The sequence below is a fragment of the Aphelocoma coerulescens genome, chromosome 1A, assembly GCF_041296385.1.
Source record: "Aphelocoma coerulescens isolate FSJ_1873_10779 chromosome 1A, UR_Acoe_1.0, whole genome shotgun sequence".
Classification (NCBI taxonomy): Eukaryota; Metazoa; Chordata; class Aves; order Passeriformes; family Corvidae; genus Aphelocoma; species Aphelocoma coerulescens.
Genome location: NC_091014.1, coordinates 35,477,089 through 35,500,735, shown reverse-complemented (window position 1 = coordinate 35,500,735; position 23,647 = coordinate 35,477,089). Strand labels below are relative to the sequence as shown.

General features: G+C 38.1%; 1 protein-coding gene across 7 annotated transcripts in view; it reads left to right on the top strand.

Annotated features, from left to right (window-relative positions):
- The window catches only part of GRIP1 (glutamate receptor interacting protein 1), a 324,062-nt gene that overhangs the window by 209,582 nt on the left and 90,833 nt on the right, over window positions 1-23,647 (top strand). For all 7 annotated transcript variants that reach the window (XM_068998674.1, XM_068998688.1, XM_068998698.1 and 4 more), the window contains exon 2: window positions 6,699-6,779. In XM_068998674.1, coding sequence (XP_068854775.1) covers window positions 6,699-6,779 — 81 coding nt within the window. The remainder of the gene's footprint in view (window positions 1-6,698; window positions 6,780-23,647) is intronic.

The following is a 23,647-nucleotide window of genomic DNA, read 5'->3' as shown; positions in this document are numbered from 1 at the left end:
GAGCCTAGTCCATTAATGACTACTTTATATGCAGTGCTTTAAAAATTTGAGATAGTTCTAAGCACTACTTCGAAGAGCAGCATTGCCATTTCAAAAATCAAGTCTCATTTGAAATGAATGAAGCCATAGCTCTAAAATGAACTCGAAAAATTATTATTCCTCTGCACCAGTAGGAGAAATTAATGCTTCCTTTCATGGTTGGAGTTCCCATAACATATCTGAAAGGTTTAGCATATGGGCAAAGCAAATTGTTGGAATTTTGTTGTTTCATGAAGCATATACATTCAAAATCTGAACATTATACATCTGGTGAAAAAGGCTAAGACAATTTTGTCTGGTTTTTTTTAAACAGTCTATAGTCCTTTATGCTCTGACACAGCTGTAGTGACATTGTAGTAACCATGAATGTTCCAGGATGTTAATTTTTCTCTAAACTTTTGCATTGTTTAAAAGCAAATCTTACAAAAACATCCTCCTTTCCCAGGAAAAATACATTCTCTGGGATACTTTTTCGTTAGTGTTGTCAGAGCAAGCTAGCAAGACTGAATGATTATGTAGCTGGGAGTTTGGGTACTCTCTGTGAATGTGAGATTGGGCTTTGAGTCCCATGTCCAGTAAGTGTTTCAGCTTTCTTAAAAAAATGGAAGATCTTTAACAGAAGGGTCTGAGTTAAGGGGAGAGTCAGTTGCTGCAGGGATGGTCCTAAAAGTCCTACCAAGACTCTTTGTAAGCCTTCCTTAACTTCAGAGCTTCTATAAACCACAGGCACCAGTGTATACGTGTTTATTTTTATCTGTAAAAGCCTCTAGCTGCAAGCAGTGCAGATAATAAAGAATGCTGTACCTCAGGATTTACCAACTGTCACTGGTATGATGCTGTGCAAAGAAAATATGCTTTTAGATAAAGCTGAGCTTTATGCCATTTAAAGATAAAATTCAAGATAGGTTTCAGATATAGGAAGTATGAGAACCTGTGGTATTTTGTGCTGTACTGGTAGGATTCATAAAAATTCGTGGCTTTTAGTGAAAAATACTCTTCTTTATAAAGTTAAGGAGCAACAAATTTCAGTGAATGGAATATTACAGGTCTAGGAATGTCTGAAGTAACAACTGTGAAGCTGGTGCTTTTATTTTTTGAGGAACTAATCTTGGGGATGTATCTTCTCTCAGATGCAACCAATCCTCTTGGCGATTTGTGGTTTTGCCAGTCTCTACCTCTGTATAGATATGTGATTCTCTGTTTGTCTGAGGTGCATGCTATCCCAAATGGTGCAAACAGCAACACATGAAGTTGGTCTTACTCCTGTACACTGAGACAGCTGGAGGTTAGCCAGCTGAAGATGCGGTGTGCTTCTTTCAGGAATCTTGGGACTTAGCTGGAGATTCTTCACAGTGGGGAACACTTGAGGAACACCTCAGATTTCACTTGCTTGGGTTCTGAAGTCTGCTTGGGACCTACATGGTCATGCTCTAAAACGGTTTAAATTCAGTTTTTCCTTGTCTAAAGAACAGCTTGTTATATGGTGAGACATAAGTAAAGCTCTCAAAGAATGGAGAGTGAAAAGCTGAAAGATGGAAACTCTGTTCGCCCTCAAAATCCTTTCACATCTGCTGTTGAAAAAATTTAATACAGCTTTCAAGCTCCTAAATATTAGAAATTTATTGTGTCTGAAATATTTCATGTATGAATTTGATGCCACACTTGATGCCCTGCTCCCTCTAATGCAGGTTTTGCAGTAGGAAAGCAGGTTCAAATGGTGACATAGAGCTGAGAACGGGCAATTTTGTTGGAGAGATGAGGTACAACAGTGAAACATCTTCACATTTCCTCTCCTTGTAGGAGAGGCAAAGTGACAGCCACAGAGCTGTTCAGGAGCTGTTCCCAGTGAGGTGGGAAGAAGCTTCCCCTTTGTATCAAACAGGATATAGCTGTGCTTAGTCACCTTCTGCGACCACCTGGTGCTACACAGGATTTGGACACATTTACTGGGTTCAGCAGTTATCGCATGGACGTGTGGCAGCAGCAGTGAAGGAAACATCCTCTAAGCCCTTTTGGATATTTGAAGGTGGGAGTGCCTGTAGGCTTTACCACATCTGTAAATAACATTCTTGTGTCAATAGCTTTCACAGCCCCCAAGAGAGACACGAGAATGGTTCAGCGGTTATGAACTGCCTGAAACATTGAATGTCTAGACGTGACTGTTGAGGAAGTATCTTTAGGCCTTCCTTTTATTCCCTCTTGGAATAAAAGGCCCGCAGCTGGTATCCTTCAAAGGATATTAAACTAAATAACAGCAAATACCTAAAGATTTCATATGGTCATTTTGCTGACACAGTACCAGGCACTTTAGCTATATATCTGTACACATTGTCCAGTATATTGTCTTTCTGGGGTTACATTACTGTTCTTTGTTACTGTTCTTTGTTACAGTCTTTCGAGCCCTTAGTCTTGGACAGATGCTCCACCTCTGTATAGTAAGAGCAATGCAGAATGATATAAATGGATCACAGCATGGTCCCTACCTCAAAGAATGAATTGTTCATTTACAGGATAGAGATACCACCAGGTTAAAAATAGGGAGGAAGGTGCCAAAAAAAAGCTGTTTATCTGCCACTCAAGCAAAAGGCAATAAACCTACAGTAATAGCTATAAGCAGTAGGAGTACTTGCCTGTCCACCTGATCATTATCTTTTTAGTCTTTAATGGTATGCAGGGCTTTGAAAGGATGATGTGTGAGCTACTGTTACTGGTGTTTGGGGCTGTTTCACGAGGGCAAGTAAAAGGAGAAGACAAAAAGGTCATTTTGCTTTGCTGGTTAAGAATCGTAATAATCTGCAAGGTGTCATCTCTGAGATTATCACTTGTGTTCTGCCAAGGAGTGAATTAACACAGTGTTCATCTTTCACTATTGCACATTTACAACTGTAAGAAACATGCAAAGTATGAATTTGGTGGAAAATGACCCCTGCCTCTTAACAGCCTAAGAGAGTTGGTTTCCTGTAGTCACTGAGTGAAAAGCTCTGCTGGCATAGCCAACACCTTTATATGACCTACTGACTTGCTGAAATTGTTTACTCTGAGTTGTCTGATTTTCTAGCCAGAGGGAATTACGGGAGGGAAAAAAAGCCAGTGGTGTAACAAAAGCAGCTGCATAAGTGGATGGGTATAGCCAAGCTGGTAGGGAATGTGGCCACCTGTGGAGCAATTCCTTCAGAAGCAGACAAGGACTGGTGCTCTGAGTGGCAGAGTTTGCACCTGTGTGTCCAGGTAAAGGCATTTCTGTGCTTTAAAGTGGTGCAGTTTGGCCTGTGAATTCTTTATGGACTGTGGCTTGCTCCCTGCTGATGATATGCTACCATTGGGCGTGTAAACAGGTGAGATTTATGCTTCTGAATCTAGCCTGTTTCTCCTTCTACTTTGTATGTGTGGCATCTTAAAATATATCACAGCTTTTCCTGATGCTGAGTTATTATCTCCTGTTTGTAGGGGGAATGCTTCATATTCTTTTGCTCCTTTGCTTTTTCAGTGTGTTGGCTTGCTGAATTGAGTTTCATCTCCAAGTCTATCTATCAGTGCTTGTAATACAAAACTCTCCTGCCAATCCCCCTAGGCACTGCTGTCATAAGACATTTTTGCATTTTTTAAGACCCTCCCTGCTAACTATAGAATGGATGAAGGCATCAGGATATTTTAATTTGATGATCAATTCTTGTGGCCACTCATGCAACTTTGTTAGCATGTACAAACAGAGTTTTTCCCGTGGGGCACCAGGAATGGTGTCTGACATTTCAGGGCTGTCAGGTCTTGCCTCTCTAGTTTCTTTAGGGTGACATATTTCTGCATCTGTCTAATCTTTATTTTGCTTTCCTGTCTCAGTTAAGCATCTCAATAAGGTTCAATAACAACTCTTTCTACAGTTGGTTGTGTTTTGTGTTGTGTTTTCCTTTGCTCCTTGGACTCCTTTATACCTATTTCTACTTATGTTTCAGTCTGATTTTACTGTTAAAAGGGCATCAGAAGAAAATTATTTCCAGTTCTGAGAACAGTTTACCAGTCTACCAGGGGCTCATTGTTCATTCCCAATAATAATAGGGCATATTTTGCATTTACAGGGGTTCAAAGTTTATGAAGAAACTTTTTCGGGCCCTTTGTTTTGCTATGAAAATCCGTGGACAGATTAAGAAATCTGTCCTACAGTACCCAACCCGTCTGATAAGCATATGATAAGATTTCAGTGTTAATAGGCTTAAATTAAAATACTAGCTTGCTCACATGTGCAGTCTTAGCTACTTTCACATCTGCCAGTTACATAAAAAACATTTCTGCTCAGGTTCCCTAGTATTTGAATGTGCACTCCCCTCCCCTCATTGGTGCTGTTAACCAGAAAGATTTGCAGACTTGTCCTGTGTTCTGAACTCAGAATAACCACAGGTACTCCAAGTCCAGTGCAATATTGGGAAAATCTTCTTCCGGCATGAGAGTGGAGATGATTTACTCATTTCCTCAATGACAAAGATTCAGTGGAAAAGGTCTAGTTGGGAAAATTCTTCTTTCCTTTTTTCCTGTCCCTCAATCTGATGACAATAATTTGTATGTAAGAAGTCTGACTAGTAGTGGACTGTTTTGTTCTGTAAATTGATAGATTTTTCATACATAGGGCATACATTCAAATAGGGCCCAGAAGTCATCACTATCCATCAGTTCTAGACAAATTGTATTATGTTTCCTTCCCACTTTTTAATGGAAAAATGTGCGTCTCACACTACGTGGTGTCGTGTTCAGCAACAGCAACTAAGTAATAATGGGTGGGACATATAAGCCACATGCTCAGTTTCTTTGTCTTAAGCCTTGTCTTGAGTTGAAGCTCAGTGGCACCTCTTCTGTGAAAGAAAAAAGATCAATGCTTCTTCCTTCAGAAGCTTTAGTTCAGTCTTACTGTATATTTTTTTTCTTTATTGAGGGGTTGTATATTCTATATATGAAATAATATTAGCTTTTCCACTTACCTCAGATGGAAGGATTGAGGCTTTATATACTTTCTTCTTAAATTGTGTACCTGGATCTATGTTAATATTTTTTCCATGCGTCTCTGTTTCCTTTAGCTGGCAGCTTTATTTTCTTGGCATTTGTGCTAGGATGGAATATAATCAAGCCTGTTACTTTTCCGCTTGTAACGTTGTAGTCCTAAAACAATTGCAGTTCATTTTACCATAGAAAACACAATTGTATTGATTGTTGTGCTATTTTACCGATACATATTCTTCACTAGTTGCTGTATTTTCATCAAGGTTCATGGCTATAAATAATTATTTTGCCTTTTCCTTTTTTTCTTTTTTAATTAATTTAAGCTTTTTGTTGTTGCAACTGCCTAACAGTAGCAGACTTCATTACAGAAGTTCTGGTTCTAAAACATAACCAGCTCTTTCAGTCACTTCTTTGAGACCTGGTTTTAAATTAAATTATGCTGACCAAACCCTTATCTTACTGGTATAAAAATGGACTGCTGTCTTTGATGCAAGTTTCTAAAGGAGTTTGAGACCTCGCAAGATGTAAAGAGTGCAATCAGCAAAGGATTATGTTGTCAAGAGTGACAACTGAAAAGAAAAGATGATTCTCCAGAAAAAGCTTATATGGTTCTACTTGATCTGAGGATGTTGTAACAGATAATGTTACATATAAGAGATAGTCAAACAGTGTTTGATTCCTCTACTCATTGATTGGTATTTAAGTGTGTGTTCGTGCACATGCTGTAAATGCATTGGTCATTTGCAACCTGAAGGAAGATATCACAAAATATCAAACAGGAAGATTTGTGACACTTTCAAGTCTTTGAGCACTCAATTAAAGGGAAAGCAAGCCATAAGCCTTATTTCTTCTGATTCCTTTCTTTTGATTGAAATAATAAAATGCATATACTATTTCTTCTATTCACATTTCTTTCCTGCACTTATAGCTTGTCCTTTTTAAAGCTACAGTATAGTTGATTGTTTCCTTACTGGTCCTACGGCTCTTGAGAGGGATGTAGAAGTAACTCAGTTTCTGCCTAATGCTGCCTCTAATTGGTGACTCATCTGCTCATCCCACCATCTGTGGTCTTTATGCACTCAAGTTGATCAGTAGGTGTTCCACATAGCCTCCTATTTAGACACAGGCAGGTACAGTGCTGTTCTTTAGGCACAAATGTGCCTGGCCTGTTTGGCAACAGCTTTCTGATGTTTTCCCCAATCAATCGTTACAAAAGAAAAGGAACCACCCACTGACAGATCCTAAAGGAAAAGGAGTGCATCTTCCCAGCCAGAATATTCAAAAGCTTCTGGAAGTCTTTTACTCCTGAACAGGCATAGTAACTCTGTCACTCAGGTCTTTGACATGTGAAGCTTCTGAACATGAGAAAAGGGAAATTTCTATCATTATGTTAAATCTGAAAAGGTCTTTGTAGATCAGGCCTGTCATCAATGTCTTACGTCCAGTTTGAGTTTTAGCACATCCTTTTCAGCTCTCCTGTTCAGAGCCTTTGTCACTGAGTTCTAAACATGACATTGAGCATTGAATCAGCATTCAAAAATACCCATCCTCATCTGGTTCACAGCATCTCTTGTGATCTGCACTGCTAGTTCACACAGTATTTGGATAAAAAAGTATGTTGTTTTTAACATTATATTTAACAGTAACTGGAGGTGTTGCTTGTTTCTGTTTAGATGAGAGTCCTTACACAAAATCTGCAAACCAGGCAAAAGCACCTGATGGAGCACTGTCTGTGAGGAGACAGAGTATTCCAGGTAAGACTTACTTTGCTTTTTGTAACACCTAACTTGTTTTTGAACAGCAAGATAATACTAATCAAAATTCAGCTAGTTATAAAAAGCAAATGTATTATGGTTGCTATCAAGCAACTCTATAAGGAAACTTCCATGAGAGCTGCAAGGACAAGTTAGGTTGCCTCAAGCTTTTGCTGTGAAGAACATCCCCATATCTCTGTCTTTTGCAGCAGATTTGAGACACTGAGCACTACAACCTTTTCATCAGAGACTCATATATTTTCAGGTCCTCTGAAATCTGTTCTTTGATATCTGGTTTTGATAGTAGAGGGAGATTGGCTCATATTTTCCACTACTGATCAGCCAGGTTCAGAAGTCTAACAGAGAAACACTCTGCCAGAGTTCTTGTCTTCCTGTGATTTTCTGGCATGCATAAAATCACTTGTCCATCCTTATCTTTTATGTCATCACATCTCACAAAGCTGGACCATTAGATCAATGCTTAGTTAAAATAAGTGATCTTTGAACCTATGTCTCTTTTAATTACTTCAGACAAGTCAAAGTTTGACATACATATTATATAGCAATCTAAAGGGATTTTCACCTTGAGTAATATTTTAGAGACCTTATAATGAAAACAAATGAACACTGACAAAGGTTGCACTCAGGTGGGATTACTGATGTTGCTGTTCTCACCTCAAGCACAGTAACCTCTGACTCGAAGAGAAGATGCATTGGAATAGAAATCAGAAGCTGTAGGGTCATGTCACCCAGCTTCTGATGACTAATGTTAATATTACTTGTGCCCTGTGGCTTTATTATTGAACAAAGACACACGACCCACAGAGAGTCTGTGGATGGGGGATGAAGCTCAGACCTTTGCCACTGTTAGGCCCAGACCTCATCCCAAGAACTATAGTGAACAGCCAAAGCACATTTTGTGGATGCTTTGTGCACATGTTTCTATGCGTGAGAGAGAGTAAGCTGGCTTATTTAGTGTTGCTTATAATGAACATTCTTGTTCATTCTTGAAAACATCCTAGTGATTTAAAAATTGTTATTTTTATGGTGGAATAATGAAAATCATAACCATTGTGAAAAGACATGAGTACAGCATCAAGTGTGCAGTTATTCTTCTAAGAAAATATTTAATTACACAAGCATCAACCAGATTTTTTTTTATCCAAGTCAATACAAATCAATATTCATTGTTCTTCAGAGTGAATGAAGACCTCTATAGGGTACTCTTCAGGTAATGCTGAAGCTCATAGGTCAGTAATATTTATGGTCTTGGAAGTGTTCAACCTTTTGATTTTTTTGCTGTGATCTTAGTAGTTATCATTTATGATGTGGTTACTGCATTTATTAAACACTTAAGCTAAGGTCTGAGAACAGATTGGAGTTTGTGGTTTCATGTGACATTTTGAGAACTCCTGATGATTTTCAATTGTGTTCTTTACAGAGAAGGTTTGATGAAACTGTACCAGTACAATTTTTCTTCAGAGCATCTGATAAGATTAGGAATTTCAAGTGTTACGTAATAGTCATCATGACTAATGACCATTTATTTTGATTTTTTTACAATTTTGCTGCACATTCTGGAGTTTTTGAGAACATTTCAGATAAATTTTTACAGTGTGCTCTGCATATATCACAGTTTATTTGGGGAGATAATACGCACAAGTGTTTGGTGAGATGTGCTTTGCTGTATTTCAGGTGTTCTGAAAACAGCTGACCTAAGCTTATGTATATTCTTCAGCTTTTACTATAGTGATGACATTTATCTGAATACCTTGTTCCATCTCTAGACCTTAAGAGCCCCAGAGGATAAATGGGATTGAGCTGGTTGGATATTTTAAAAAGTTATAATTAAAGTTCTTCATGCCCTAGCAAATGGTAACACAATGGATGTTGTGGGTTTAGATACATAAATGGCTTTGCAAAACTAAGTACTATTTTGAGAATTAACTTGAACATTTAGGAGTTGACTGAAGTTTCTGAAAATAACCTATAAACATTTATATCACTTGACAACATGTTTTATATATGAGATAGCACCTTGTAAATAGCTTCTATTCCTGCTTGTGTGTGAGCATTTTATTCACGTTATGGATTAGTCTTGACACAGATGCAGAAGCATCCCAGCTAGCCAGTTTCGTTTGGCAATAGAAAGTGCACTATTGACTAGTATCATTAATTAGTACAAGACCAGAAGCAGTACAGCTGCTTTTGCTTGGGAGCAGGATCACACTTCTGATGTTATGTAGGTCAGCTCCAAATGGCTTTTGAGTTGGAAGGTGTGATGCAATGAACCCAGTAAATTCTGCTGGACCCGGATGGGAACATGTCAGCTGGAGTTACTGTCAGTAATCCTTACATGGAGATCTTATCCTATATGGAAAGCATGCATTTCTATCCCCCCAGATGGTATGCCTGATGACACATCACATTCCTGAACTGCTGTTTTTTCAAGCTTGAAATGGGAGTACCTTTGACAGTATAGCTGTCTATTCCACTTGATGCTCTGTCATTCCTAAGACATGGACAGCAGATGTTCTATTCCCAAGGAATGCTCTGCCTATTGAATTAGCCGAGAGAAGACGTCTGGGTTTTAGCAAGGTAATTGACTGTATGCAGAGTTTTGCAGAGGCTGAACAGTCTGTGAAAAAAATACTGGTGAAAATACACAGCTTATGTGATGTAAATCTTCCAGTTTTAATGGGATCATGGTATCTCCTTGTGTCTGGTGAAAATTCCTTCTCATGACATTTGAATTCACTTTTCACTGCTCCATCCTTTTGACAACTCTGAAAAAGGGAAGCTTTTGTTGCTGTGAGACCTGAAACTACTGTACCAGCTGTAAACCCCAAGAGGTGGGTTTTATCCTTCCATGTGAAACTGTATTGAAAGAGCAGTATTGATGGGCACTGACTGAGTGCACAGAGAAGTAATGTAATTCTGTAGAGGTTACATGGAGCTCAGGCTTGGTTTATTTTACAGGCAAAAATGTTGAAATAATCATTTTATAATTAAAGTCAAATGAGCACATACTGTGAGATCAGTGCACTGAGTTAAATTCCTTTCATCCCCAGAAGGAAGGAATGGATTAAGCATCTCTCTGGAGCAGAACTTGCTTATTTGAGATGCAGAATGCATTATTCATGTAATGAGACTACATGTCATATTTACCGTGTCTTCACATGGTGCAAAATCAACAAGCAACAGATCCTTTCAAAGGGATTTACAGAATTGCTGAAATTATAGTTAATTCAAATTATATGCATTAATATAATGCAGTTTGAAACTTGGACTTTATTTTGCATATGTGTAGGTGTTTAGTTACAGTTATATATACATTATTGTTTGAAACATTAATTAGCTTCACAGTCAGAATTTCTTAACTTAAAAGTGAGGCTTGAGGTAATGCTAGCATGACAAGCAGCTTGAAAAGTCAGAAATAAACAGATTTTCCCCTCTAAACATTTAAATTTAGACGGTCGATCAGAATATAATGAACCCTTATTGCTATCCTGTCCTTACAGAAGCCAAGGGAGCGAGTATATTGTGCCCCACTGAAGAAACTATCCCTGCAGGACTAGTGTTCAGGCACATAAATGAAAACAATGTGTTTCAGAAGTCATGGGTAAGACCCTTCCCTCAGAATCACAGGTGCAGTTAAAAACAACTCTTATTTAAAATCAAGGCATTTGATAGCCAACCTCTTGAAACCCTAGGTTTAGATGGCTGTAGTTCCCACTGAGTTCCTGGACTGAGGTTTCCTGGATTTGCCAAGGGTCTAAGCAGTGCCCAGCCAAGGGCAAGTCTTAGGTCAGTAGCAATTGAGTCAAAGGTGTCATCCCTGGATTGCTTATTCTTGCAGGAGCTTTAAAAAGGACATAAAATATTCCTGTGGCACTGATGCAACGTCAAGAGTTGATGGCACTGTTGAAGAGGCACTTTGAAGTCAAGGAGACCTTAGCATTTACTTCAAGATAAGCACGTTCCAGTGGTGTCCTGAATATGGACATGCTGAATAGCTCTTCCCATGCTTTCCAAACTAAAGTCAATCCCTCTTAGCTGTTTTAACAACATGGGTAAATCAGTCAACAGTAGTGCTGTGCAAACTGTTCATTTTATTCATCTATTTGTTTGTTTTTAATTCACTTACTGAAAACTGGGGGCATGGAGGGAAAAGAAATGACACAAGAATAAAAATTACTCCTTTGTGAAGTGAAAATAAGACACCACAAATTTAAAGCCGATTAAAATATTTCCTAGAATCTGCACCAAAAGTTTCATTTTGTTTTTCGTCCATATTCTTTGAGTCTGAAAAGTTACTGTTACTAAAAAAAAAATAGTAAAAAACACCACAGTTTTTTAAGATTAAATGTTTCAGCTTCTCAGTGTTTGATTTTTGTTTTGTTTTTCAGGAAAAGTGAATTTGTGCTCAATGTAGTTGACACTAAAATTTTTTTAAAGTCCATACTTCTTCCTTCTTGTGTCTAGTAACCTAGACATGTTGCACTGTTTCAGACTTCTGGCTATCTAAAGTCTTGCTGCCTGGTGTAGTCAAGGGCTCAGAAGAACTGTAATGTGAACTGTACATTCATAGGGACAGCTATTTGAATCATCTGTGAATTCAGAGATTTTCTTTAGCTAGAATGATTGCAGTTGTGAGCTGTCTCTTTCCTAAGTAAATTCTTGTTCAAGAAACTGGCACCAAATAACAAAGAGACATAGTGGGAATATTTCCTCAAACAGAGGAGTTTTCCTGTTCTCTGGGACAGAAGAATAGCGCAGCTGCCTGCCTTCTGCCCTGCTCAACACTCCTAGCAGAAGGCCCTTGAGGTCTTGTCCTCATCACGTTGCCCAGCCCACTGTTGTTTTGCCTCCTGTGTAGCCATTGTGCTCCAGCTCTGCCTGCCTCTGGGACCCACAGGAGCCTTCCCAAGTCTCATTCCAGCCACCTTCTACTCCACAGTGATAACGGATCTGCTAAACAGGCAAATTGTCTGCATTTATGGTGAGAGTGCATGCCAGCCTTTGGAGAGACAAGCAGCAAAGACTAAACCTAGATGTTATAAATCATTCTTTTGACATTTTCTCCACCAACAGGAGCCTCTTTCTCTCTCTAACCAATTTTTTTATTATTATTTATCATTTGCAAGTTTTGTACGCGGCTGCAGGGATGTACTAACAGGTCAGTTGTTAAAATAGGTCACTGTACTTTGAAGGAAAATTGTCGAGACTTTGAAGTCTGAAATTAAAGCAACTAGATTTTTCAATTCCTTTGTACATGTGTAAATACTGCACTTTCTTTCCACACTACCTGATTCTTTGAAGCATGCTGTAATACAGGTTTTGTATTTCAGCACAGTGTTTGATCTCAAAAACAGGTGTAGCCATCAAACTGGAGGGAAAACAGAGTGAATGTACATCCCTGAGCACATCCTCTGCAGTGGCTCAAAATCTGGAATTGCTGTTAGTAGATGTTTCGCAGCCTTGTTTGGGGGGAGCTTGGTAACAGGATTTTAATGCCAAAATAAAATGTTAAACAAACATAATTTTAGGGTAGGCTGAATTTTGAACTGCTTAGCTAGAAGGGAGCACATGCAAATCAAAGAAGCTTAAAATGCCTTGAAAAGATAATATTTACAGAGCTGATACTAAAAAAGTAATTACTGTATGATGTAGTGTCTTCAGTAATTGCTTAGGACACAAAATATTCCTAAGAGAAGTTATGAAATACTAAATTATTGTAATAAAACCAATAATTAACATCCTGGAAATTTTCAGGGTCTGAAATATTTAAATACACAATGTAAATGTCATTAGAAAGGAGTAGGGCAGTCTTCATCCTATCCTTGGCTCTGAACACATAAAGGAGGTGTTTACAAAAATACAGAGGTATGCCTTTTTTCCTTTCCCTGACCCACAGCCTGCTGTGCAGCAAATGTTCGTATTCTGTCTCAAGCTGCTCCAAATCTGGCTTTCCTGAGGGGTTTGTCTAGTGCCCCCAACTGATGAACTCAAATGTAGGTCAGCTGGAAGCTGAGGAATTTTAAAGGCCCTTCTTCTTTCTTCACTATGATTCTTGGGTTTTTGTAACATCTAGAAATGTCTGTTTAATCCTGAAAATAAAAATGTATTACTATCAGAAAGCAAGCAGAGGTTGTGAAGAAATAAGAAAATAATTGAGTTTATGTGTATGTATAGGTGTATATATATATAAAAAAATACAAAAGTTCCAGCATCCAGTCTAGATTAAAGGCAGAACATGATCCAGTTATGATGCTGTTGAGTTGCCAATATAGAATTGTATTAGCTGAATTTAAGATCATGTGTGCTGTACCTCAATTTAAATGTGGTAAAGCTCTGCACAGCGTAATAGTAGAATAGATGGAGTGCATTAATTTTCTGTTGCAAGATAATCTCAGAAGAAAGGGAGAAATCTAGAAAGTAATACAGCGAGATAAAAGGGTTTTTAAAAAAAGTCCACATTGATTGAAAAAAAAATTAGACTTCTGAAGTGATCCTGGGATCTACGTTCCATTAAATGACACTGCTCAGGAGGGAAGATGGGTCACAGGTTATTCCTGTAGCGCAGCTCTTAACATCTGAGCCAGGTTCCCAGTGACTGACAGATGTGACAGATGGATGATCCATCCCTGTGGGTACATGTTTACCTATGTGCAAACAGAGCTCCAGAACCAGTTTTGTTTTCCTTGGTGATTAATATGGCATTGGCAAGACAGTGAATGTTCAAAAGCAGCTGTTCTCATGCCACAGTTCACTTGGTCCAGTTCCTTCAGGCTCCTCTATGAGTAAAACAGCAGAAGGTTTAAACAATCCCATTATTTTTTGACAGAGTGCTCCTGACATCAGCAGGCCCCTTGGCCTCATTTGCTGTAGGGCAGCCACCTTCTCAAGCTATGTTGCCTGACTTGTGCAGTCCTCAGTCACTTTTTCCATCCTTATCAAAAGAAACCTGCCTTGCCTTTGACTTCAGCTTCCCTCAAATTTCAGAAGCACTCTGATGTCACAGATGCAGCACTGTGTTACCTCATCCTTCATGCCCCACCAAAATGTGAAATAGTCCTCATTGGCTAACTCATTTTGCAGAGTAAGAGCATGATTTGCCTGTGAAAATCTGTCAAAATTATCCCTGACCTTTTTCATAGTTCTTATGGTGAGAAAAAAGAATTCATTGCAGAAGTAAAACTTGAAAATAAAATGTATATCAGTAAAAGCTGGGTTAGTAATTTCAAGTATGTGTCTACAAAAGCACTTTTTTCCCTCACTTTGCATTTGTCTCATAGACACTTACTTTTACTATGTACTTTTAAAAATCAGCACAAAATGCCACTGAAGAGATTTTAAGCATTTAGAAATCCATTAGCAGTAACCTCTGCAGGCACAGTTATTATGGTAACGATCTTGGGTGATTTCTGAGCAGAAGCAGGCGTTTTGACCTGTGAAATGCAGATCGCAGGCTGGTAAGCTTTTCTGCACTTGAAGTGTTTATTATATCTGCAAAGTCATTTGCTGATTTTCATGTTTGATGAGAGCCTACAGTTGCTGTATCATTTAGAGGCTTCCCTGTGTGTTTGTTTAACCTGCTGGAGGTTTATCAAATGGTCTGTGAAGCAGCTGCAGAGCTATATGTCTTTTCCTTCCCACTGACATTGGAAATTCCTGAATTTGCTCTCACATATTTAGTACTGAAGATTTCTTTCTTGTCCTTCCTCCTTTTCATCTAAGAACCTTTTTTGGAATGACTTCATATTCATGTTTCATACACGGATAAACCGAAAAGAAATTTGTCTCTTGTAGAAAATTAAAGGTCACAAGTTCTTACCTAGTTGAGGTTGCTGATGATTTATTTATACGTATTCTTTACAGGTCTGCTACATGCTGGTGTTTTTCAATACTGAAAAGGATTAGAATAGAGAACAGTCTCATTTGACTCCTTTTACCATGAAGGAGAAAATGTATTAAGGGCAATACTGTACATGAAGAACATGCACTTCAAATATCCAACTGATACAAGGTCTGAAAATTCAACTGGCTTGAAACAATTTTTCCTATTCACACAGCCAGTAGCAGGGTTTGTTGCTGATGGTACCAAACACCTTTATTCATGTGTATTTGGATTTAATTGCATATAGTTTTGCCAACCTTTAGCATTTCAAAGCAAAATGTATTAATTTATTGCAGCTGCATTTTCTTTCCAGAAAAATCAGTTTAGCTGTATGTAGTACAGGCTGATGTACTATATAGTATCTATAACATCATTAAAAAGCCTGTCTCAGCAATTCAGCTGTTGCACACACACATTTTGGGGCAGGGACGGCAGTTCCGAGCAAATTGTTCTGTGCTCAGCCAGTGTGCTTGCAGTGTGTGCATGTGCAGGAACTCCTCTGGCCATTTGTTAGCTTGAAGCACAAGTCCCTGGTACCTGCCTTCCTGTCACAGTGATACCACAGAATTTCTAATGGAGCTTGGAAACTGAAAATAGGCTGGGAAGCCTCAGTGTATCTCCTGAGGTTGGGACTTCCATCTTCCAGGAGGATTGTTTTCCTGCATGATTCTGGCATGCTCTCTAAGCTCCACAAAGGGAGGATACCCTTGTGATGGTTTTGTTCATTTTAATCAAAGTGTTGGTGATGTCTGTTCAAAAATTTATTTTCCTTTAAGGGTTTTTGTTAGAAGAGGAAGCATGCTGTAGAGGAGGTATGAGGAGAGAGAAACTAGGAAGAAAAGAAAGATGGTCAGGGACTAGGTTTGAAAGAGGAGCATGGAGAGAGTCTCTGAAAGAGACACTGGACCAGCTGGGTGAGCTTGGAAAGAGGGAAGAAAACCGTATGCTCTTTAAAGGTCATGGAAAGAGGTGCCAAGCACAGGGAAATTTGTAACCCTGGGATTATGCAACTGATCAGAATCCCTTCCTAGCTGAACTTAAAATTTACCAATCCCAATAATCACTGCTGTCTACAAGAAGTTGTAAAACTTTGTTTGTGAAACCAGACTGACTATCCCTTGTGGAATACAGCAGCCCATTACAGCTACTAGAGGTTCTTCTGGGCAACTGAGAAGCTAAAATTTAATACTGACCTCTTGAAAAATGTCTGCATTTTCACAAGATAGCAGAGCTGGGCTTTCTTGGGGCAAAAAAAGAGGGTATCTTCAGAAAAATGCTTAGTACATGAGAAGAAGAAGATCCATGAGAAACACTCAGGTTCCCCAGTCTGCTCAGAAGTAAGGAAATGTATTAAAAATTTTTCAGGCAATATCTTTTTCTCTGAGTGGAAATCTATTTCAACATTCTTCTCTATACTGTTATCAGTCCTGTATTGGAGGAAAAATATGTATTCAACAGAAGAAATTTCTGCATCATTCATTTGAGACAGTCATGGATCCAGTATCTCTAGAGAGGAAGAGTAAGCAGTAAATCCATGTATACAGACCGAGTCAGTGGATTCAGAAGGGACTGAATAAATTAATTGCCAAGAGCTTCATATGTAAATGTTACAAAGACTGAGAAGCATTGTATGCTCCAGTGTGACACTGCTGGTCAAGGGACTGTGACAGGACCAGACTGGGCACAGTAGGCTGGCTTTCATTCTCTCCCTAAATGGGACCTCATTTTCTCGCTTCCCAAGATGGAGCAAGTTTAGATGGAGTGTTGATCTGAACCCACAAGGGCATTGCTTCCTTTCAAAAGTCCTGTGTTGCACAATTCTGTAGACAGAAGCATATGACTAGCAAACAAAATCCAGGCTTATTCCTTTAAGGTCTGGGAAGTTTTGTCTGATCTGAGAAGTTGAAGATCATTTTTTTATCATTTGCCTGCCTGAGTCTTTTTGTACTTAATAATTTCTTACAGTTATAGATAATTAACTTGATGTTTTTAATGTTCCTAATGTATTTTCTAATACCTCTTTAAAGGACTTAATGCATAATTTCCATCTGTTCGGGTTTTTTTTAATATCCCTTTCAGTTTCTTCAGTGATTACCATTTCAGGGCATGAAAATAGCAAGGAAATAATATACCATCTACAAAGATAACACCAAAATATGCTACCCCAGATCCAGATAGTAGTTTGCCTCTTCTTTTCAACTATATCAGTGGTTCAAAGCTACTCATTCTCACTCTACACCTTGGCTCATACATAAAAATCTTAATTTTTTTGTTGTTGTTATAAAATTGTATGTCCATTTTGCCAATATCAAATGGCTCAAAGTATTTTGTATGGATGGAGAAAAGGTTGTTTCTTTGCTTGTTTGCTTTATAGCATTTTCATGCTTTCTATTCATTTCTTACAATCAAAAGAGGAAAAGAGATTCTGATTCTCATGTGCCTTCCTCACCACATCTGTGGTACATGGGGCAGACAGAGATATGATGAGATGCCTCGTAGTGTAGAGTAAATAAGTGGTTTGGTTTGTGTAGGATCTCATAGACCAGAAGTTTATCATAGCATCAGTGCAAACTAGCTGTTGTTTCCTTGCTATTTAAAAGTGCAGTGGTAAGAACAAAGAGCTTGTCTGTTCAAGTTTCGATGTATTTATTGTGAATTTATGGGACCAAAACAGGTATTTGTGACTGTCTAAACTAAACATACAACTTCCTGGAATTTATTTGTATCTCAACTTTTATTTGAATTATATTTTAGAAGGATATTCAATTTATGGTTGCCAGTGATACAAAACCCATCACAACCTTTTGTGGTTAGACTCACTGCATTTATTTTTAGTTTGAGTATGCACAGCTTTAACTTCACCTCATTTGTAAGGAAGAGTTGTTTTCCATCAAAATTCGCTTCATCCTTTATAGTCACTTCACTATGAAATTACCATTTAATCTTCCCTTTGTTAAAGTAATCAGCTTGTGCTTTGGGGGTCTTTGCTCCCAGGCATTTTTCTTTAACTGTTGTGAAAACTCTGCCATGACTTTTCTGCCCTCTTTTTTGTTACTAATAATCTTGGGGAATTGTGTCAAAAGAAGGAGATAAAGCATCTGAGTGACAGTCACTACTTCACTAGTACAAAGGTGTACTAAGTACTGCTGTGTTAAACTGTCTTCTTTATATATTCATGGTTTGTATTAATTATTCTGGCCAGTGAGAGGTTTGATCACCTGGGAGGGCTCCCAAATAACTTTCTGGCAATTTTAATTTCATAATTAATTTACTGTGCATGTGTTGGAGTTTTTTATGTAGAGGTGCACACATCCATTCACATCTCTTACATTGGCAGAATAAGGTACTTTTTAAACTTCTTAGGTGATACGCAGGCTAGGAGAATGCAGATATTCATCTTTTTTGGTTTATTGTCCTTGTCCAAATTGGAGATGTCTGTCTCACTTTATGTCTGTGTGGTTTGGGGAATCTACTAATGTTACGTGCTTAAACACATAAAGATTGCTCTTCAGTAAAGTCTCCCTTATTACCAACCTGAAAAGAGTACAAGAAAGCAAAACAAGGAGTATTTTAATAGGGGAAAATAGCAACAAGGCCAAAATCAGGAGATTTCATTGCTCTTACTAACAGAAAACATTGGTAGAAGGACACTGTGAATATCAATCCAAGCAGGAACAAATGCCATTCTTTAATGCTAATTGATTTTATTGGTGAAGCAAAACGAGCCCAGCTTAGTAGTTAACTGTGAGACACGGTTCTGCCAAGATCTTCTTCCCATATTAGATGACATTGTGACCCTGAATACTTGTTGGATAAATGATACAGAAAATGAGCATTGACCTTTGAGATACTAAAGACCCAATGTCATAGAAAAATGAGCCACGGGTTAGAGCTGAATTTTAGATATCACTGCCGAACAATGAGTGATCATAGCTGGTAACACAGTGTGACTATTGAACCCCAAAATATTGTTTCTGTAAAGGAAAGTGAGAAGTAAAAACTCATAGAGGTCGTACAGGGAAATCATGCCATTGTACCAAGACTGCAACAAAACGGACCAAATCTATCAAGAATGAAAATGCTCCCGTACAATTAGTAATTTCTAAATAACTTGTATTTAACATACTCACATGGGAATAAAAGTGTGCTCTTTCAGAAAGATTTCAGATTTAGTTCTGGAATTGAAAGTTTAGCAAATATGTTTTAAAATCATTACAAACTTGTAGCTACAAACCCAGATACCTAGTAAGGAACTTCTGCAGTTTTATGATAAGGATGGTACGTAACTGCGATGAGGCCACTAAAAGCCAAGAGCTTTTTCCTTAGCCACTAACAAAAGGTAACAGAGAGCATACAGCGGATGGGAACATCTATCCAGTCATGGAGCTTGATGTACTTAATCACACACTACAGAAAATAATAGGAAAGCTGTTTGTGTCAGTCTAGCTTAAATGCTAGCCAGTGAGGATGATAGCTGGATATGATTATAATGTATGGTAAGATATGCTTTTCATGGACTGAGTTAAGGGTATTGGGAAAATCAGAGTATTTTTGACAAGTTGTAAATACATTTTATAGTCCCAGTTTTCCCTTGGAAAATTGGAGTAGAGACTAGAACATTTTATATGCTGATCCACTGTATATTTTAATATATCTACTACCCTACAAAAATGTCAATGACCAGTAGTCAAAACATGGGAATCAGAAGATGTCAAGGCATCATCTTGTATTTTTTTAATTCACGTATACTTAAAATTAAGCATTATAAACTCTAATCTGTACCAAACAGTCTTACGAGATTGTAGCAGCTAACATTAGGCTTGTATCCCTATCTCCATCATAAGCTCTGGGTCTTAACTGAGGAAAATATGAATGTGCAGACCTGTTACAGCCTTTGGTAAATCAAGAAGGGAAAGAAAAACTGGAGCAAAGACTCTTTTACAGGCATTTGGTAAGATCACAGGGAGCAGAAGTCTGTTTTATTTCAAAAACACTGCATATTGATTTATCTGGAGAAGAAAAAAGTTTCAGAATGCACTTGTTTGTGTAACTTAGAGAAATTTTACAGCAACCTGGGACGATATGAAATACAAAAATACAGTTTTTCCATAACTTTTCCTCTAGTTCTGGTTAAAAAATTTTACTGTAAAAGGTAGCAGAAGATCTCTGCTCTGAAGCCTCTGTATTGAGAAAGGCCTGGTAGGTTCCTTAACTGATTTTTGTAAACTTAAAATAATTCTAAATTTAAATACTTCCTTTTAAAATGCTGGCAGTATATCCTTTAACAGCAGAGGAGGAAAAAAGAGAGACAGACACATCTTGTGAATTGTTTGCATGGAGTCAGCAACCTGAAGAAGTGCTTACATGCTGCAGTTTCCTTCTGTTTAAGAACAGCCTTTATTAAGTGACAGCTCGTTTTCACAGACAGTCTTACTTTATAATAAGTATTTTTTCAGCAAGTGTGTTTTGGGTTGTGTTAGCAGTTTCCCCATTTGCATCTTTGTTGAGATTCCGTACATTGCACTGTGCTTGGAATGAAAGATGTCATCAAAGCCTCCAGGTAGTACTGTTTAGCTGAATCTTTATCTGTTTTATTCTATTGGAAGATTATAGCTATTTCTTCGATTCATAAAAACATTTTCCTGTCTGTTTTAACCTCTTGGTCTCTGAAAGAGGAGAAGGACTTCACAATAGACCCAACAGACAAGATGTGTTTTTGAAGTAGAGGTGAACCAGAATATACAGTTAGCATGTCTTAATGTTTTTGGAGAGGAGGGTAGGTGTAGTCTTTGTTCCTTTTCACCTGAAGTTTCTGGAAGGATAAGAGTAAATGTTGAAAGAAAAGCCAAAAACTTTCCTGTGAAACTTACGTCATATTTGGGAGTTTGACAGAGCAAAGTCTTTTTTTCCTGTCATATATAATAATGAGGCTGCTCTGGGATAGTGTAAGCCTCTTACATTGATATCACATTCAGATTTTTGCAAAGACCTACAAACACCTTCTTGAAGTGACCTGAAGATGTGAAATGTTCCTTTTGTTTCACGGGCTAATATGTGCAATGTCACTGTGTGCTAATATGATGCCATCTCAGTTTCTGTGCTAATTCAATGGGATATAGTGACAACTTAGATGAAAAAAGAAATCACATAGGCAAATTCTTGCAGCTAGGTATTTTGCTATTTCGCTGCAGTAATTTGTTCAGCAAGTTTGACTATCTAATAAGCTAGTTCATGCAAATGAATGCATCTGTCTTTATTCCTCTTTGCCATTAGTTCATTATGCATACATTAAACTTCAGGGAATAAGTACAGAGCTTGATTAGAGAGTTCCAGAGCACAGGTTAGCAGCCAAGAAATGCCTGAATTATTCTTTTTCTTTTTTTCCCCTTTTCCCCCCCATGTTGGCAACTCTTACTTTACAAGAATAGTAAATTCTTGTGAATTTTAAATGCTTATTGATAGCTAAAGTCATCACTATTTCTGTGCTTTGGTAAATTTTAATATAAGCCAGTAGCTTATTTTGCAGTTCTTTAACCGCTCTAACTATATTTTTTCTTCATCTTGAATATTGAGTAAGTTAATGATCCTTTTGTGACAGGCACCTTTTTTTCTTTTACTATAAAAACCTAGTAAAATACCAGTGCATCCTATTGGTCAGGTTACATATTCAATCACCCCTTAAGCCATCCTTGGAACTTCAGTTTTATATCGGATTGAAGTATACAAAAAGAATGAGTCATTGACAGATCACTTTTTCAGTCATTTGTAGTGATGTATTCATTCAGCCTGTTTTTGGACTACCATCTTCCAGAGGTCAGCATTTCTGGGTTGGGGTTTTCCGCAATGGTGAAGAGTAAGCAAACCATAAAGATACCAGTGGTCACTGAGCACAAAGGACAAAAGGTAAAATGTGTAGGAAGCATTCACTCCCATTTTCCATATTTCTCATTTTTCTCATTTTTCTCATCTATGTCTCATTTTTTCAAGGATAGCCTAATCTTCTACACAGAGACTTCAATAAACCCTTTTGTTGTGCTGAGTCTCCCTCAGTACTACCAAGTAGAAAGATAGGGTGTGCGTATCATTCAGCTGTATCTGTTCTACGAACAAAGACATATGTGACCCCTAAAAACTTAAGTATCTGTTCCTTAATCCAAGCACTAGGAAAAATTCCGCAGGCCCATTCCTCCCAATTTCAAATATTTGAAAATTCACTACCTGCTATTTGAATACATGAATAATAGTTTATCTGAAAAGGAGTGACATCATTACTATATCCTTTTCTAATCCTTGCTGCTTCGGTTTTGCCATGGCACTAGTGATTGGAGCTCCATGTCATAAAAAGGGAAAACCGCTGTCTTGTGTTAAGCAAAGTGTTAAATTATATAGCAACTGTAGATCATGACAGGCAGTGCAAGGTATGGTAGGAAAAATAAATGACAGTTCAAATGGAGAAATGTGATTTACTGACACTATTGCTAAAATTTACCTGTAGCTGTAGGATGTTAAAACATTGTTGCAAAAGATGTCTTAAATATAAACCTAAGCAGTTCAGACAGTTCTTAATCTAAAAGGGAAAGAAGATTAAGAAGTGATTTGATCAGAGGTTACAGTTCTGTATCTGCAGGGACATCCTGAGTGTCATAGTGGTACTATGGTGAGATCTTGGTCTTGAAGGCTTGTCTACTCCCAGTTCAGATAGACATTGCCTACACATGTAGCAGATTTTCCATCATGTGATGCTTTCAAAGCCACGCTGGATATCCTTCTAAAAGGTGATTTGTAGGTGGAGATACTGCCATATCAAGTTTCTCTGCTTGTGTTGCTCAGGAGATGAGCGAGAGAATTGTTTTCAGTGGTTCCTTCCTGCCTTGAAATGTACAAATGCAATCAATCCTGTAATCAATCCTGCCTGATCCCTTTTGGTAACTGTAGAAAGCAGAGAAACTGCTACAGTCAGGCTGTGTTTTTGTAAGTAGTGACACATCAGTGCAAAGCAACACAAATTATCAAGAGTTCTCTTGGTGTTAATTTCCTGTTAAAAAGAAATTAAGAGGAAGTTGGAGGTGAATTAATCAGAATTATGGGAAGAAGTTTTATAAATCTAAATTAGTGTCAAAGTTCTGTGCTGTTCTGCACAGTACGATTTCTACTAGCGAATGAGGAGGGTTAATGAAGCCTTTATCCCATTCAGACAGAAATGTAGAAAAGACTAATGTCATGGAGCTCAGTCCTCTCTTCATCAATAGTGGCAACAGAGACATGCAGAGGAGCTCAGGGTAGCACTGCTGATGCACAAGTCATTCTTGAGTTTAAGATTCTGTTGCTTATTGCATGATCAAAATTTTCAAAAGGAGGTACTTGTTTCATGTGGGAGGTACAAATTTGAGATAACTAAGGGTATATAACTTTCAGCTCCAAAGTACCTTCTACTACCCATACCCCACAGAAGCCAACTGTGATATGGTGTGGAAGCAAGGAAGTTTGAGCTCTGGAAAGCCTTGCAATGTCTGCTGAAGAGGTGAAGGTTGAGACCATCAAGTCATTCATCACTGTGCTTGTTTTTACCTTCCAATGTCTTTGCTTCAGAAAGCTCCACATTGACAGTTTAGTGAGCTGCTCTGGACCCAGCAGATGTTCAGGAATTTGACTGCCATCATAGATAGTGAGGAAGCAAAAAAATGCTTGAACTTTGTTAAGGCAAGTGGCTCAAGGTGGAACTGGTCCTCATCTGAAGATAAGGAAGGTGATGGTTGCAAATTTTCAAGCATGCAGGTAGTGATCAATGGATAGTGTAGATACGCTCTCAAAAAAAGCCATCAATTTAAACATTAGATCTTCCCAGCTAGCTTACAGAATAAATGTGCTTTCACTGAGTACATCACTGAGCAAGTTTGTAGTTTGCACTGCATCTTTATTCCATCCCTGCTGCAAGGTGGCATGTCAGGGATAAAAGTATCTTTTTAGT